Source organism: Rhagoletis pomonella, unplaced genomic scaffold (genome assembly GCF_013731165.1).
Source record: "Rhagoletis pomonella isolate Grant_MI unplaced genomic scaffold, Rhpom_1.0 Rhpom_scaffold_03579, whole genome shotgun sequence".
NCBI classification, from domain to species: domain Eukaryota; kingdom Metazoa; phylum Arthropoda; class Insecta; order Diptera; family Tephritidae; genus Rhagoletis; species Rhagoletis pomonella.
In genome coordinates, this window is record NW_023462131.1 from 671 (window position 1) to 16342 (window position 15672).

Sequence of the window (15672 nt, forward strand, 5' to 3'; positions counted from 1 at the left end):
CCTTCTGCTCTGTCCAGGTTGGGAAAGAACTCTGCGAGTCCTACGAATCTAAACGAGGTTCAATAAAAGGCGACGAATTTCAATACGATCTCTGATGTTGACGATTTCTGATGCTGGCGATTTGTAATGCTGGAGCATGTAGATGATCTTGCTACTTTTAACTCTAACGCCAAGTCTCTGCATGGAGAAAAAAACGAAAGGAAGAAGGTGGGTTCACTACCCCTGTAAAGTGGGGCAATGTACGAACACCCAGTGAAAACTTATTGCAAAAATGGGTGGACGATATAAACAGGTTCCAAGTGGATGATAACTATGACCGTACAACCAATTATAACAAATGGAAATGTAGATTTGGCTTCACGACGTCCAGTAGCCGTGTAGAGACAATTTATAGAGAAACACTTCTCGGCTTACACGCTGTACAGGTAAACAGACGGCTTGAAAATTGCAGAAGACATAAGAGGAGATATCTTTGGTCCTCGAGCTAACACTGAGTTTCCGAGACTCAAACATTTATTTGTTTAATTTTGATTCAAATATCTGTGATCTAGCTTTAAGTTCTTTACCCATCAGTCTATCGGGAGAAGATTGTCAATAAGAAGCACAGAAGGTAATGTCTAAAGGCTATAATCGTATTAACTGTAGTCTTAACCTTAAAGTGCATTTTTATTTAAATAATTCTATTGGCCGAAAATATGTATCTAATTAAGGTGGTCAGGAGCTTTGGCTTCGACGCTGTCCAATAAGTGTAGATAAGAAATTCTTCTCTGAGGTTCATACACACTTATTACAATAGATAGATGTATGTATTTGTATTTAAAATAGAAATATGCAGTTCTTGATAGCTTTCCCAACTTCCCCACACTTTACTCACTTTTGTATCTCCTCGTTGTTCTCCTCGCTCACAGAATCGCCGGCACCCAACTGTTGCAGTTGTGTTTGTTCGCCCACACCTTGACCCAGCATACGATCTGTTGGCGCGCCGCTTAGGCCTGCAGGATTTGCCACATTCGGACTGATATAATATGCATTCGCGTCCATTTGTTGCGCTTGACCGGCAACTTGTTGCATATTATTTACCGAAGAAGGATAGTAGATGTGTAGATTGGCGCCACCGTCAGAAGCGCGACGTCCAAATGAACCTAAGAAAATATACACAAACGAGGGGTTAATTGGATGTAATATGAATATTTATTTTAAAACCTACTGGCACCCATCACCACTGGTGGCTTCAATAGATGCTGATCCTTTATGGTTAAATTGTGTAGCGGTTGATTTTGTAACATTGGCAGGTTCATTGGCAAGTAGGCACCAGTCTCGTCTTTATTCTCTGGTGTGCACTTGAAATTGATTGGCGGCACATTTGGATTGGCAAGCGCCTGTTCGTGTGCCACATCGCCAGGACCCACAGTATGTCGCCGCGTATTAGTGCCGTTTCCACCGGCATTGGCACACAGGTGATTTTGATTTTGGTTTTGTGGCTATGAATTGAAATTGAATACATATGTAAAACAGTTTTCTTTTGTAATTGTGGAAATTCTAAACTGACCTCATTCGGTCGCGCCAGACATTCTAATTCGAAATCGCCGAATTTCTCTAAATCCACCGAAACATCGCTCCAATGAAATCCTAATCCACTTTGTAGTGCATTGGTGTTGGTAAGTGGACTTAAGCGATCGACCGACTCCTGTTTGATTGGCTCAGAGCGATCGACCACACCAGTAGTGATACTAGTTTTGCGTAATCTGAAATAAAACATTTAAATATTTTTTAAAAAGGTTCACTGAAATGTTTTCTAAAATATATAGGTAATGTTAGTTTTTAAATTCAGCTGTAGTGTAATAAAAATTTTAAAATGTAGGGAATACCTTGGCAAACTGCTTTGGAGAGCAGAGTTAAAAAAATAACGAAAACGCGCTGTACGTACGGCTGCCTTACATATGTATGTACTCCTATAACGGAGGTGCTGAGGACAACTGCCACGGCGTCCATAGACCTCAAATTAGAGAATTTTGAAGCGAAACCAGCCTAAGGTTGGCGGCGTCAGGTGAATTTGTAGGGTATACAGATTACGTGGCTCCGTGCCATAATTAAGAGAGAGAGTTCAGGGGAGCAGCTGCCATTTTATTTAATTCGATTCGGGATCAGCTTTAAAATGGTGAAAAATTCGAGATTAATCAACTTCCCTTTCAATGGCTTCTGAGCTGCCTGTAGGTGGTATGGGAAGCTTTTAGGCAGTTGGAACTTAAGTCAGCTATACGACCAGTTGTGGCTTCGCTACTGATGATGAACTTTGACCGGGTCCTAAACGTACGATGTCTTCAAATTGTCGTGACGAAAAAAACTAGAATAATTTTGTATTGGAATCAGCTGATTACCAAGTAGCGTGGTCTATGGGGTTCTAGCCTTTCAGTGGAAATTTTCATGAGATAATTTTTGTTTATTCTCTGTTTACCTAAGCCATAACGCTTTGCTCAGGAACAAAAGCCTAGGCATAAAGTAAATATTACCAACCCACTCTATGTTTACGAAGTCAGGTTATATCATCGAGTAAGAATACAAATAGTAAAATTATGAAAAATACGGTCATGAACAGAACTGATTTTGCTTAATATGCAATTATTATTGTTATATAAGTGAATTCTTTTTTCAGGCGAAGCTCAGGATAAGGCAGAATATTTTCACTTAGGGCCAGTTTAAACTTATATCACGTAAACTGCGTTCATATTTAAGAGCCGGCGGACATTTGATTGGTTAATCTCAGTTTAAAGCAGCAACCTCGAGCATTTAAACTAAGTTTAAACCACAGCAGAATTTAACCGTGCAATGAAGTAGATATATACGTATGTTATTAAAAAAAAAACTTATGATTACATCTGTTGATAAGTAAGTATGCATATGTAACTTAAAATGTTTCTAAATACTATGCATGCAGTACCTTGAATAGGCAGCTTGATGCTGCATTCTATGTTGTTCTCGTCGCCTTTGCTGCAACTTATCGGCAAGCAAATAATAAATGGCATATATATTATCGAAGCGATGATTATGCACCGACTCGGCAATCATATCGGCGGTCAGTCCAGGCAATTGTAGCATATTCTTCATTATCTCCGTATCTAGGTTGGCAACAGTCGCTGTCGTTTGCGCATTGCAGCTGCTATTGCTGTCGCTACGCGCAAGTGGACTGCTGTCGGAATGTTGTGCGTAATCATCTAGTTCCGCTGCCCAATCGCTTAGCCAGCGATGTTTTATAATTTGTTTTAATGTATAACGTCGATCTGGCTCAACGACCAGCATATTACGTAAGAGGTGCTCACAGTCTAAACCACGTTACAGTGACAAAAATGGAGAGAAAGAGTAATGTGAAAATTTTTGAAAACATTTACATATGTACATATGTGCATACATTCATTCCAATCAATCCATTTATATTGAAATTAACATTTAAACTTACCTCGTGACATAAAGTATGGTATGCGAAATTTTCCAGTAACTACGCGTCCTTTCAACTCCAGCAGCGTATCACCATTGAAAGGCAGTGCACCGCACACTAGCGCGTACAGCACGACGCCCAAGCTCCATATGTCTGCTTTGGGTCCATCATATTCCAGACCCTGAAATACTTCAGGTGCGGCGTATGGTGGCGAACCGCACCACGTTGTCAACGGATTGCCCTCTTCGTAGCGATTACTGAAGCCGAAGTCAGCGAGCTGTGCAACGAAAATGATTTGATGTTTCGGTTGTTAGTATTCAGGTAAGTATTACTACTATATGTGTGCATTTTGTTCGACACTCTTACCTTGATATTCATATCCTTATCGAGCAAAACATTTTCCGCTTTGAGATCACGATGCACCACGCCCATCGAATGGCAATACTGCACGGCTGAGACCAATTGTGTGAAAACGCGCGCCGCTTCCTGCTCTTTCATAGGTCCATTCTCTGCCAGATGATCGAATATCTCGCCGTTGGACGCATACTCTGTGACAAGATAGATCATTGTCTCTGACTGCATCACCTCATAGAGACGAGTGATATGCGCATGGCGCAGCGATTTCAAAATGGAAATCTCGCGGAATGTTTTGGTTAGGTATTCCCGATTTAGGCATGTCTTATCGATAATTTTTATCGCTACCTGGAAGTGAAGAAAAATTTTGTAAGAGAAGTATTTGATCACTGAAATACTATGTTCATTGGGGATAAAAATGCAATAAATTCAATAACAAGTAATTTTCAGCAATGATCCAATGATCGATTTTAACCAGAATAGTATGGGACACTACCTTTCGGATGCAAAAAGAATTATCGAAATCGGTTGATGTGGTCCAAAGTTAGGCGGTAACATAAACCAAAGAAAATAAGTATTCCGACGAACTGATAACCTCCTCCTTTTTTGGAAGTAGGTTAATAAAAAATAAGATAAAATAAAATAAAATAAAATTATATAAAATAAAATAAAATGAAATGAAATAAAATAAAATAAAATAAAATAAAATAAAATAAAATAAAATAAAATAAATTAAACAAAATGGAATAAAACAGTATTGCAAAATATAAAAGCCTACTAAAATAAGTACAATCGAACTAAACAAAATATAAAAATACAAAACTATTGACTACTTTTATAAATAAAAGTCTTCAATAACTTTTATCTAAGATATATAATTTAAAGAATAAAAATAACTGATATTTTGGATTTGTAAAATAAAAATCAGAAAAAAATGTTATTTAAGGAGTAATTAAATAAAGGGGAAAAAATAATTGTTAGAGAGCCTGGAGTCCTTCACAGAGCTCGAAAAATCGAAAACGAAAAGCTTCCAACTTAAACACCTATAAATTTAAGTTCGGCGGTCCGAACCACTCAGTGTGCATTATATGGTGAGCTTGCTTCGGATGGACGTAGGGCTAGCTTAACGATCGGTTTCAGCAGAGAATACTGCTCTAAAGGAGTGCAATTCACAGATCAGGAAGATTCTGCTTTCAAAGTAGATTTGCATTGAAATGCCTTGTGGCTCTACAAGGCTGGGATCAATAAAATAACCGAAAAGTACTCAGCTGCTTGCTTGGGAGTTTTCCTCTTGTAGCATTATTAAGGTCAAGAGGGAAGAAATTTAGAAGTTATGCATATCGAGTTTTGCAGAAAAAATCTGAGACACCCTAATGTACTTTTATTTATTTATTTATTAGTTCAGTCTACAGAATTGATTTCTTACAGACTAATTGTAATATTTTAATTATTTAATTAAAAATACTATACAAATTCGGCTCGAACATCCTTTAACTACGATTAATATCAATACACAGTCTAACGCACCCAGTAATCGGTTTGTTAGTGGAATGCACTCTGCCTATCAATATATGATTATTCCTTAGATTTCACGGAGTATTATATATATTGACTGAATTGGATAAATCCTCACAGTTGATGTTTCTATTTACAACATTATAAATAAAGATTATAGAGAAATAGTATCTTTTGTCGTGCAAGGACACTTTCCCAAGGTAATTTCTGCAAGGCGGTTTTTGTAAAAATTGTTTGAACTCTTTCAATTTTATTTGAGTATAATTCATAGTATGAACTCCATATTAATGAGGAATACTCAAGGCGGCTCCTCACCTCCTCTTTGAAATTCGTAGTGTATCCTCAGAAATGAAGCCAATATCGCAAAAAAATTTGATACAGTGAAGTCTATATGTTTAGCAATTGTCAGCTTTGAGTCGAAAATAACGCTCAAATCTTTCATTTCCGTGCTTCTAGTTATACTATCGATACTATAACTACATACGACGTTGCTAGACTTTCTAGAGAAGGTGACAACACAGCATTTGTTTATATTGAGGTTGAAATGGTTAAATGTATATCACTGAGTGAATCAGGTAAGATCAACTTACAGATTATTACCATCTTTTATATCGCGTACAGTGGAACAAAGTTTGACGTCATCCGTAAACATTAGGTACTTGGCAAACTTAAAGTAATTTGGTAAATCGTTTATAAATAATAGAGACTCTTGATGTAAATAGTGCTCCCTAATTTTACAAATAGTTTTCTATTAGACAGAAAACTTGCAAAAAAAACACTATAAGTTTCCCATGAACACCACGACTCCTCAACTTCCGCAAAAGTATAGTGTGGGTAATCTTATCGAAGGCTTTAGAGAAGTCTGTGTAAATTACATCCAGTTGTTCCTGATTTTTAACTTAACTCACTATTTGATTCGTCCCCGGGAAGAACCCGTGTTGACGTTCAGAAATTTCATCCTTTATGTTGCCAAACACTTTGATTTAATTAGAGAATCGAACAATTTGTATTAACATATTTTCAGCTCATGAACAAGCATTATATATTTGAGCAAATTTTTTCTAATGTTCACATATAAGTTTTTAATTCCTCATATTGAGAAAGGAAAATTGGAATATATTCACATACCATCCACCATCAGATGTACGAGCAAGTATGCACGTACAAGTACTTGTATTAACTTGTGCGAAATGATTAAGTATTTGTAAAGTAATTTTGTTGCCATTTTTCATTTCATTACTTTGCTTTGTTATTATTGTTCAAAGGCATTTTGCTTTAAAAAAACAAACACACGGCCCACTACCAACAGTTCAGGGCAAATTGTTCTACCACTGCTTCTGATGGTATTTTTCGTCAGATCACCCGACTCGTATTCATTTGTTTACTTGATTGACTGACTAAGTGACAATTTTGGGTTAATATACCAACATATATTACGTAAACATACGAGTATGTACCTACATTAGGGTGGTCCAAAAATGCATGTGAAAAAGTTAAGTCGAAATTTGAATCTTCACCCCCAGGTATAGGTATATTCTACATCGAAAACGTTTTACCCCTGTTTTTTTATTTTGAAAAAAAAATTAGAGTCGCTGAAAGCGTCAAAGTTTTCCATGTAAATATTTAATATGAAAAAAACAAGTTTACAGGTGACAATATCCAATTGTTTATTTAACCATTTTCTATTATTAACTATTTTTTATAGAACCCCTAAAAACTTAAAAAAAGTAACGAGGGGACCGATTTGAGGTTTTTAAGGGTACTATTAATAATAGTTAATAATAATAAAATGTTTTGTTTTTCGATATAAAATACATGCAAAACTCTGAGCGTTTTGAGCGACCACTAAATATGTTTTGATTTCAAAAAAAAAAAAAAACAAGGGTATAATTTTTCTTTTCGGCATAGAACAATCCTAAAGGGTGAGAGCATTAAAATTTCGACTTTATTTTTTTGGACAACCCTAATCTACATACATAGGTATTTATATTTGTATGCTCGGTATAATTCGCAGACATAAGGAGAAAAACAATACAAAACGTACGACATTTCGCCACTAATGACAGTTTTACAGTGCACACGGCCTTGCCGTATTTTGCTGCACACGCTCAAGAACGTTGAGACAAGAGGAGAGAAAGGCAATGCGTTAATTGGTAGCGCATGGTGGGCGTGTAGGGGTAGCGGCCAGACAATGAATTGATGAGCTGACGAATAGATGAATATGGATATATCTCCTTAAGACAAGTGTGACATGACTTTGTCATTTTTTGTGTGATTATTGATGTTGTTTGCAAGTACATACACATGTACGCGTTACTTGTGTTTCTTTCACATATTTGCTTTATTTTTTGTTGCTAATAAATTTCAAGGATTTTGAGGATTTTAAAAAGCTATAACTCAACTAACAGCTAAAACTGATTATTATATGTTAGTATAAGCGAGTACACGAATAGAACATTATTTAAAGATTATTAGGGTAGACTGTCCACTTATAGAAATTTTTTTAATTTTTTTGTGCCGGAAAAATGTTTCATTTTCTGTGCCAGAAAAGTTCGTGCCGTAAGTCCTTCGTTGACTTAATTTGCATAATTATCTTTCAGTCCTTTTTTGATTAATTTTAATATTCACACTTCAAAGTTCAGAGAAAATTTGTTCCCGTTTCGTTCTCTGTCAGAAAGTTCCTGAGACTTTAGTTTCAAATTGTTCTTCGAAAGATTTCCCGTTTACTTCTTTTCCAAAAAGTACCGGTAACTTTTGTTCCCATTTCGGTCTCTTAGAAATGTCCCCGAAAGTATTGTTCGCATTTTGTTCTCTTTCGAATCGTTCCACAGGGTTCTTTTTTTTAAATTAATTATTTTGTTCTTATATAATTCCCATTGATAACGTTCTCGACGTTTTTTTGTCATTTTGGTTTTGGTTTTGAAGCGTTTTTGAGAACAAAACTACGAAAATCACATTTAGTTTCGATCACACCTTTTGTCCTCGGTCGCTGTATCGCACACTTACAGCAATACGAAACTTATGGGCCCAAAATGGAACGAGAAACGGTCGAAAGGTCTCCTCATGCTGGACAAAAGAAAATGTTTGGGCGAAATTGTTAAAGTTTGTTGAATTTTGATAATTTTTGTACGTTGTTGAATTTTAAATCTTTTTCAAATTTGAATTTATGTGATGCTGGTCACGTAATATGCTAGACTTTAAAAAAAAAAATATAAAGATTGAACAAACAAACAAAAAATCGCCAAAAATGTCACTTAAATTAATCGGCTGGAATATAACGATGTGCCGGCATTGTTTTTTTTTCTCCAATTTAGGAATTTAAAAAATATCCAAATGCGATGAAATTTAACTTCGGGATTTTCCTATTTTTAAGCGCAATGGGTTTTGAATGAACGGACAATTGGCCCTGCCACTCATCCCTGAGTCTAGCGTATTTTTGCAAAGAAAATTTCGAGAATTTTTTGTGTTTTTTGCCCGAAGCTCTAAGGTTTGCCTTTTTACATTTTTTGGTGACACCAACATTGGAAAATATATTTTTTTTAAATATGCAGTTCTATTGGGGTTTCCTTAGAAAAATTTTTATGATATTTGGCAAGCTTTAATTTACTGATATTAAGGTGATACGGTCTAATGTACTATGTACATATATGTATAAGTACAATTTTTAATACGCCAAACTAAAGAAATAAACAGACCAGGTGATTATTTACCTTGTTTTAAGTAAGCGACAAACATTTTTAACTTACAATAAAAATGAATATATGTATGTACAAATATTTGAGTGTATGTTTGTGTGCAGTATTTATTACCGCAGGACATTCCGTCGACAATGACGAATGCAAAGTTAATGACGAGGACAATTATGTAATAATACCTTTGGTAAAGATGTTTTTGCAAAATTGCCTACAAATAGTTTGAACTGCATGTGAAAATAAGAGTATTATACGTATGTACATACATACATATGTACATACATAGGCAAGTTTATTATCGCGCCACTTTTTAAAGCACAGCTAAATTTGTCCTTTTATTTTATTGATTCACATTCTGGCTGCAAGAGAGGTTTTATAACGTGCTACCAACTTTTAGATGCACATGTGTATGCACATATATGTACATACGAGTATATGCATAAACAAACCCGAATATATGTATAAAAAGTATGTACATATGTATGTACTAGCAACCCGACTAGTCTTTCTACTTGAACGATAAAGTTTCTAAAGGCGGTTCCACGTTCCACTTGTAACCTCAAATAATTCACGGGGGAGCTAAAATATATTGGCAAACTTTAAAAGCCTTCACTAAACACAGCTAAATAAGTACATACACAAATACAATACATTATCGTATGTAGCTAAGTAGTACCTGCATGTTTGGCCAACTGGTGGCCTAGAAGTGGCCAGTGTGTTGTAGTTAAGTATTCAAGGAATATTTTTAAATTCACTTTCTAAACGGATACTGTTGGTTTGTAAGGTAAGGACACTTTCTTGTACCTGCAGCCAAAAAAAAACAAACAATGCAAACATTTATACTTAACCTTATGGTTAAATCAAAACAGTAACGGCTGATACCTTTTTTTTAGCCTTCGTTTACGAGTACTGCAGCATGGATATTTGCATAATTTTCCAATGCAACGGCAATGATGTCAGGTCGTGAATTGTCACGACAATAATAGCGTAACAAAATGAACTGACAAATCGACTGGCTGAGGGAAGAAGTAGTCAAAGAATGCAGCGAGGATGTGTTACGACATCACAGGTGTACTTATGTATTTGGGTATGTGTGTCGGTATGCGTACACTTTTAAGGTATGACGTAAAATCTGTAAGATTCTTTTGCAGTGGTTTTAAGGTAAGGTTATCATTCGAAACGAAACAACTTAAACGTATTCAGATTTCAAGTACTAGTGATCGCCAAACGGGAGATTTCATGAGTGCCTGCTGCGCTTCGACAGCCAAAGAAGTAAAGGTGAAATGAGCATCTTCTAGCTCCAGTGGCAGTGGCAGAGATACTGCTTTATAATTGTAATTTCCATCACTTGCATGAGCAGGGGACATGCGAGGCGAATAAATGAGTTTGACATTTTCTTGTCGAAGTTGGGCCAGATCATCCAGACCGGCAATGGACCAGATATTCGGTTTAAGTAATGATTCGTAGGAAATTAATGCTGAGAGCAGTTGACGTCAAACAGGTAGGCCGTCTTCCTGACAAGTTCGCCTGTTATGCATTTACATTGTCCAGGGACCGTAAAGTTGCTTGAAATAAGAGTAGATATTTACTGTAGTCAGGTGAAGAGCGAGGTGGATAAGCCAAAGTTCAGCCCTTTTATTTTATTTATTTATTTTACTGGTTTTAATCTAGAAAAGGGTAACATTTCTTACATATTACAAAAAAAAAAAAATAGAGAGCACTTGAGACTTATTAAATAATTAATTTAATGACTTTTTGAAAGAGTATTTTGTGTAAGAAAAGCCGAGCTGGCTAAACTGACTCAACCTGTTTTTTTTTTTTTAATATTGGTGTGCCGTAATACCGTAAATTTCTCCCACTGTGCTTGCGCTTTACCCTTCACCCTCGGTTAATTTTAATCACTGGGTACATTTATTAACACAACCTCAGCAAATCGGATCACAGTTTAAAAGTCGCGCCGTCAGCAGCGCTTTCGGCGATGAATATTCGTTGTCGCAGGCAAGTCACGTCAATGACATTGGCTCCGAAGCAGAGATGTTCTTTCTCGCTGAACCATTCCGGGGAGTTAAGCCTATCTTAGAAGACCAGAAACGGCTACGGGAGATCGAACTTGTTCTCTAGGAAAATTAGGAAGAGAGATCCATCGTCCTTCTCGAAATGGGAAAGAAAGGAAGACAGATCTTTAGAAAGCCATCACCGACAAAGTGGAGGATAAAGGGAATTGAACGCCAAATTACTGGCTACTTGTGGATGCCCGGTTCATGAAATTGATGCCCGAACTCGATTGGAAGGAGAGCGTCAAGGTCGTTAGTTGCTACAAATACAAGTTCTTGGAATTTTTCTTTCCTTGACAAGGAGCGATGCTGGAGATAATTGCCCGGTCTATCCTAGCGGTATGGCCAATGGCTTCACTATGAACTCCACCGCTGGGTGCGGCCACGGAACTCATTTTAAAGCTAATCGGACAACAGTGCTCAGGATCCCTTGCTAGAGAACGACATACTGATCGTTGCCAACAGGGTTGCCACTGACGAAAAAAAATGTTTACCATCCACTTGAAAAAAATCTACCAAATCTGGGAAATATCTACCAATAACTTTTTTATAATTATTTTAATAAAAACTATAGTTTTGTTATTGTTTTAATTATTTTAATTAAAACTATAGTTTTTTTATATATTGTTAAAACTATAGTTTTTTATATATTGTTTTTAGTTATTTCAATAAGAATTAAAATTGTTTTTAAGAACTTTTTATTTAACTAGTTATACGGTATTTGAGTCATATTATTGGCATATTCTCAGTTTCTTTCAACCAAAATCGGAAGTGATGGAACTAAAGGCAACAATGAAACCTCATTATTTGAAAAACTTCAACTCGATTTATTATAGACAAATACAGTGACTCAAAAAAGTGATTTTTTCTCATATTGGCAATATTTTTCGAGTAAAATTTTTTTACTGCTTTAACCGAATTCATAAAAATCGGGGATTCAAACAATATACAACATATAAAAAAATTCCAAAAAATTTCGTCTAAATTTCAAATTTTTTACTCGGAATTTGTAGAACAATTTAAGGTATGGAGTTTCAAAGCAAATACTATTTGATTATAGCCAACAATGTGCTGCTTAAAATTCACGTTGATTTTTTTTTTATTTTTTACCATTGATAAAAAATGGCTTTGATTTAATTTTTTTTTGCGATCAATCATAGTGCGTAATTACATACCTGTTAATTTTTTCTTTATATTTAAATAATCATTTAAAATATTTAGGCAATCAAAAGCTCCTCGGGATTCCAGTAAAATTAGTTTTGAATGGAGCGCGATATGTTCGCTTTATATCGATATACATTTATAAGTATGTAATTATATAAAAAGTATGCAAAGAAATTTATAATATATTTAGAGATAACTACGAAAAATAAATCGGGAACGGAAAGTTCATCAAAAATCTACCAAAATGAGAAGAAATTTACCTTTTTACCAACCCAAATTTTTTCTACCAATTTTGGCAACAATTTACCAAAGTGGCAACCCTGGTTGCCAAGCAGACGTCACTAGAAAACACTAAGTTCAGGAAGAGCGTCAACGTGTACCTTGTGACAGGTCACAAACGGACCATTTTGCCTATCCTTACTCAACATTGTTGGTTTTTTGCTGTCTGCAAGAAGTTGTAAAGTATTTTTATTATTTGCGTAATATAGATAAGTACATCTGACGTATTACTTATGTAAATATGTATGTATATCGATAACAATTTTGCAAAACTCTTTATATGTAGATATTATGTAATCATTAGAATGGTCTCCAGACAACAGAAAAGTAACACAAAGTTTAGTCACCTTTGACACGAATTTAAAATGAATGGAGTAAAGAGAACAACAAAAAACAATAAATCGTTAAATCAAAGCGAAAGAGAAGATTAAAAACTTTCGCGCTGTGGTGTTCGGAAGCAATCAGGTCAGGCCATGCCAGCCAAGTCAAAAGCGGCTGACGTTAGTTCTTCAGCATTCTGCGAATGAGTGAGCGAGCTAGTGAGATGAGCGCATTGGCAGAGGGCAAATCAGAGCATAGGAGCAGCAAAAACAAAAACAATTAATTTTATACATTTAAATACAGATCGTATGGTGGCGGCGAGCAGGAAGCAGATAGCGGTGAGCTAACGTAACAATAACAGAAACCGTGCAACGACAGAAGGCGGGTAAAATTGCATGGAGTCCTATATAGCGAGCGAATAATCCATAGCGAGAAGTGGAAGGACCCCGGAGTAAAAGCAAAACAAAGCAAAGAAAAACCAGCACAAAAACTAAAAAAAAAAAATAGAATAGGCAAAACAATCACGATAAAAAAGGTGGCAAACAATAGCAGCGCTTTACCAGAGGCGCGCGTATCGATTAAACTACCCGCAACACATTCCCGCAACGCAACCAAGCGGCTCGACGAAGATTGGTGACTGGCGGACTGGACGGGAGAGCGGAAAGTATTGCAGTTGATTTTCTAGGACACTGCGGCTAGCAACTGCGGCTACCAACCACATAGCCTGGATACAAGTGGGAGGGGAACGTGCCTGCGTTGGTTGAACCAAATAAGGCATAAAAAGGCTGCGGCGACGGCGGTGTTGGCGACGGTTGGTGGTGGCAACTGGATCACGTTTGATTACTTGGTGTAAATAACACGCAATAGTAGTAGCGACAGCCACAGACAGTCGATTAGTTAAATAGCTACGTAGTGCATGAAGTGTCGTTACGAGTAGGGCTACGTAAGAGGTCCTGCTGAAAGTAGAAGAAGAGCACAACTAGTGGACGATTGAATAAGGTGTACGCTGCACATGTATATAGGCGCTGCACGCTGCACCCAAGCGACAGTCAGCTTCTGCCTAGTTGAGTTTCAGAAAGCGCCTTGAGCGACAAAACTGAAGCAGCCGAGCAACCAAAGTACAAGTTGTTCAAACAAGTACATCGACCAAGGAGGACAGCCACACAATCCACGTCACAAAAGCACAGCCAGCATTCCCACGTGGCAGCATCAACAAAAAATCTTAGCATGAAAGTCGACGACAACAATGCGAAGCCGGCGGCAACAAAGGCGTTGGCTGGTAAACAAAGCGTCAGCACCGCGCCAACGACGACTACGACTATGACGACGATGACGCCGGCGGCAACACTGACATCGCAGAGAGGTGCTGCTGCAGCAGGTGCAGGTACTAGGTACACCAGCACTTACGCACACACATTGCTTAAGAAGAAATCCTGCACAACGCTACTCTGTGAGCTGACGCGCCTGAAGACCCAACAAAAGTATCTCGAATGTAGTCAGGTGAAATTGAATCCGGCTAACTACGAGGATCCACCGGCTAGTGCCAACAATAACAATGGCGCCACAGCGTTTGCGCAGCCACCGGCTGGCATTGAAGCAATGCAATTGGCTAATGAAATCGAATGCATGAAAGTGCAATTAGAAGAGGATTTGAAGGTATATCGTGAAAACTCATTTCGCGAGGTGCAGGAATTGCGCGATAAGGTGAAATCTATACGAGAAGATGTCCAACAACCGGACCGATTGAGACAGTGCACCTTGCCGATGCTACGCGAACGTGTTATTACGATCAATACGCAGCTAATGCAACTATGTGACAAAAATCAAAATGAATTTGAAAAGCTACGCGAAGAGTGTGAGACATTGGAGCGGAATAATGATGTGCTTGTGAAAGTATGAGGGGCTTATATTTAGCCTCGTCAGAATGAGTACTTTGCGCATACGTGACGCTCAAGGATGAAACTGACGTAACGTAAAGGAATGTAGAACGGCGCCACAATGAAGGTGCTGCATTTGCAACCAAAAATCAGATACATTTTTTATTTAAATATTCCAACGTTTTCATTGTCTTCGTCACTGACTTAAAATTTTCGAAGCCTGTTTAATGTCTGGACGTCTACTTTATTCAAATAATGTGACAAATAATATATATTATCAAGTGTCTTGTCTTTTATAAACTTAGGGTAATACAACTGTCAGCAGTGACGGACGTACTTGCGTCAAATGTTGAGAGTTGGCCAACGTTCGTTGAGTCCGTCGACGCAAGGGTTGCCAATCTGACGTTCTCTATGCAAACTTATACGGTCTACTCAACTGTCAGTTGCATCTTTGGGCGTCACGTACGCAAAGTACTCATTCTGACGGGGCTATTAGAGATTTTTTTTTTGCAATTTATTAATAAGTTTTCTATAATCAATGGACTGCGAGATCTGGTGATGTAAGTAGGCTTTTCGTTGTAATATAAATAATAACTACACACTTAAAACTCTTGGGCTTTCTGGTTATGGGGGTATCTGCTTATGAGAATATTATTCTTTGTTCAGTTTTCAACAACAAATTTCACTGAAAACTTATTTATAATCTTTAAGGAGATTATAAAAAATTTAGTCAGAATTAAAGAATGTTGATTAGAAGAATTATGCGCGCGTGACCTTCAACTTTAAATCAGGTTTGTGTTTTGGTATTTGTAAGTTACACGCCATTGGTATTCGCAGTCGCGCAATGGGAAATATGAAAAAGTATCAATTTTATTTTGAAAATGCATCAGCTAGCAAAATAAATAATAATTTTCTGACTAAAAGCTCAACGGGTCTCAAAAGCTCAAAAATCTTCACGGAAGCATAACAAGTATCAAAAGCTC

The 15672-nt window shown here is 37.0% G+C and overlaps 2 protein-coding genes across 2 annotated transcripts; one reads left to right on the forward strand and one right to left on the reverse strand.

Moving 5' to 3' along the window:
• Positions 1-874: 874 nt before the first annotated feature.
• Positions 875-5954, reverse strand: LOC118754230 (serine/threonine-protein kinase SIK3-like; the record flags this gene model as incomplete). The annotated part of the gene is given in 7 exon segments (XM_036489094.1): positions 875-1142; positions 1208-1481; positions 1550-1745; positions 2939-3320; positions 3455-3710; positions 3800-4184; positions 5893-5954. Coding segments are annotated over 7 exon segments (1823 nt in total), but the record flags the coding sequence as incomplete, so codon positions are not given.
• A 7366-nt stretch (positions 5955-13320) lies between these two features.
• Positions 13321-14841, forward strand: LOC118754231. Its single transcript, XM_036489095.1, has one exon. It carries the CDS (start codon positions 14040-14042, stop codon positions 14709-14711), a length of 672 nt encoding a protein of 223 aa, XP_036344988.1. The 5' UTR covers positions 13321-14039; the 3' UTR covers positions 14712-14841.
• Positions 14842-15672: the final 831 nt, after the last annotated feature.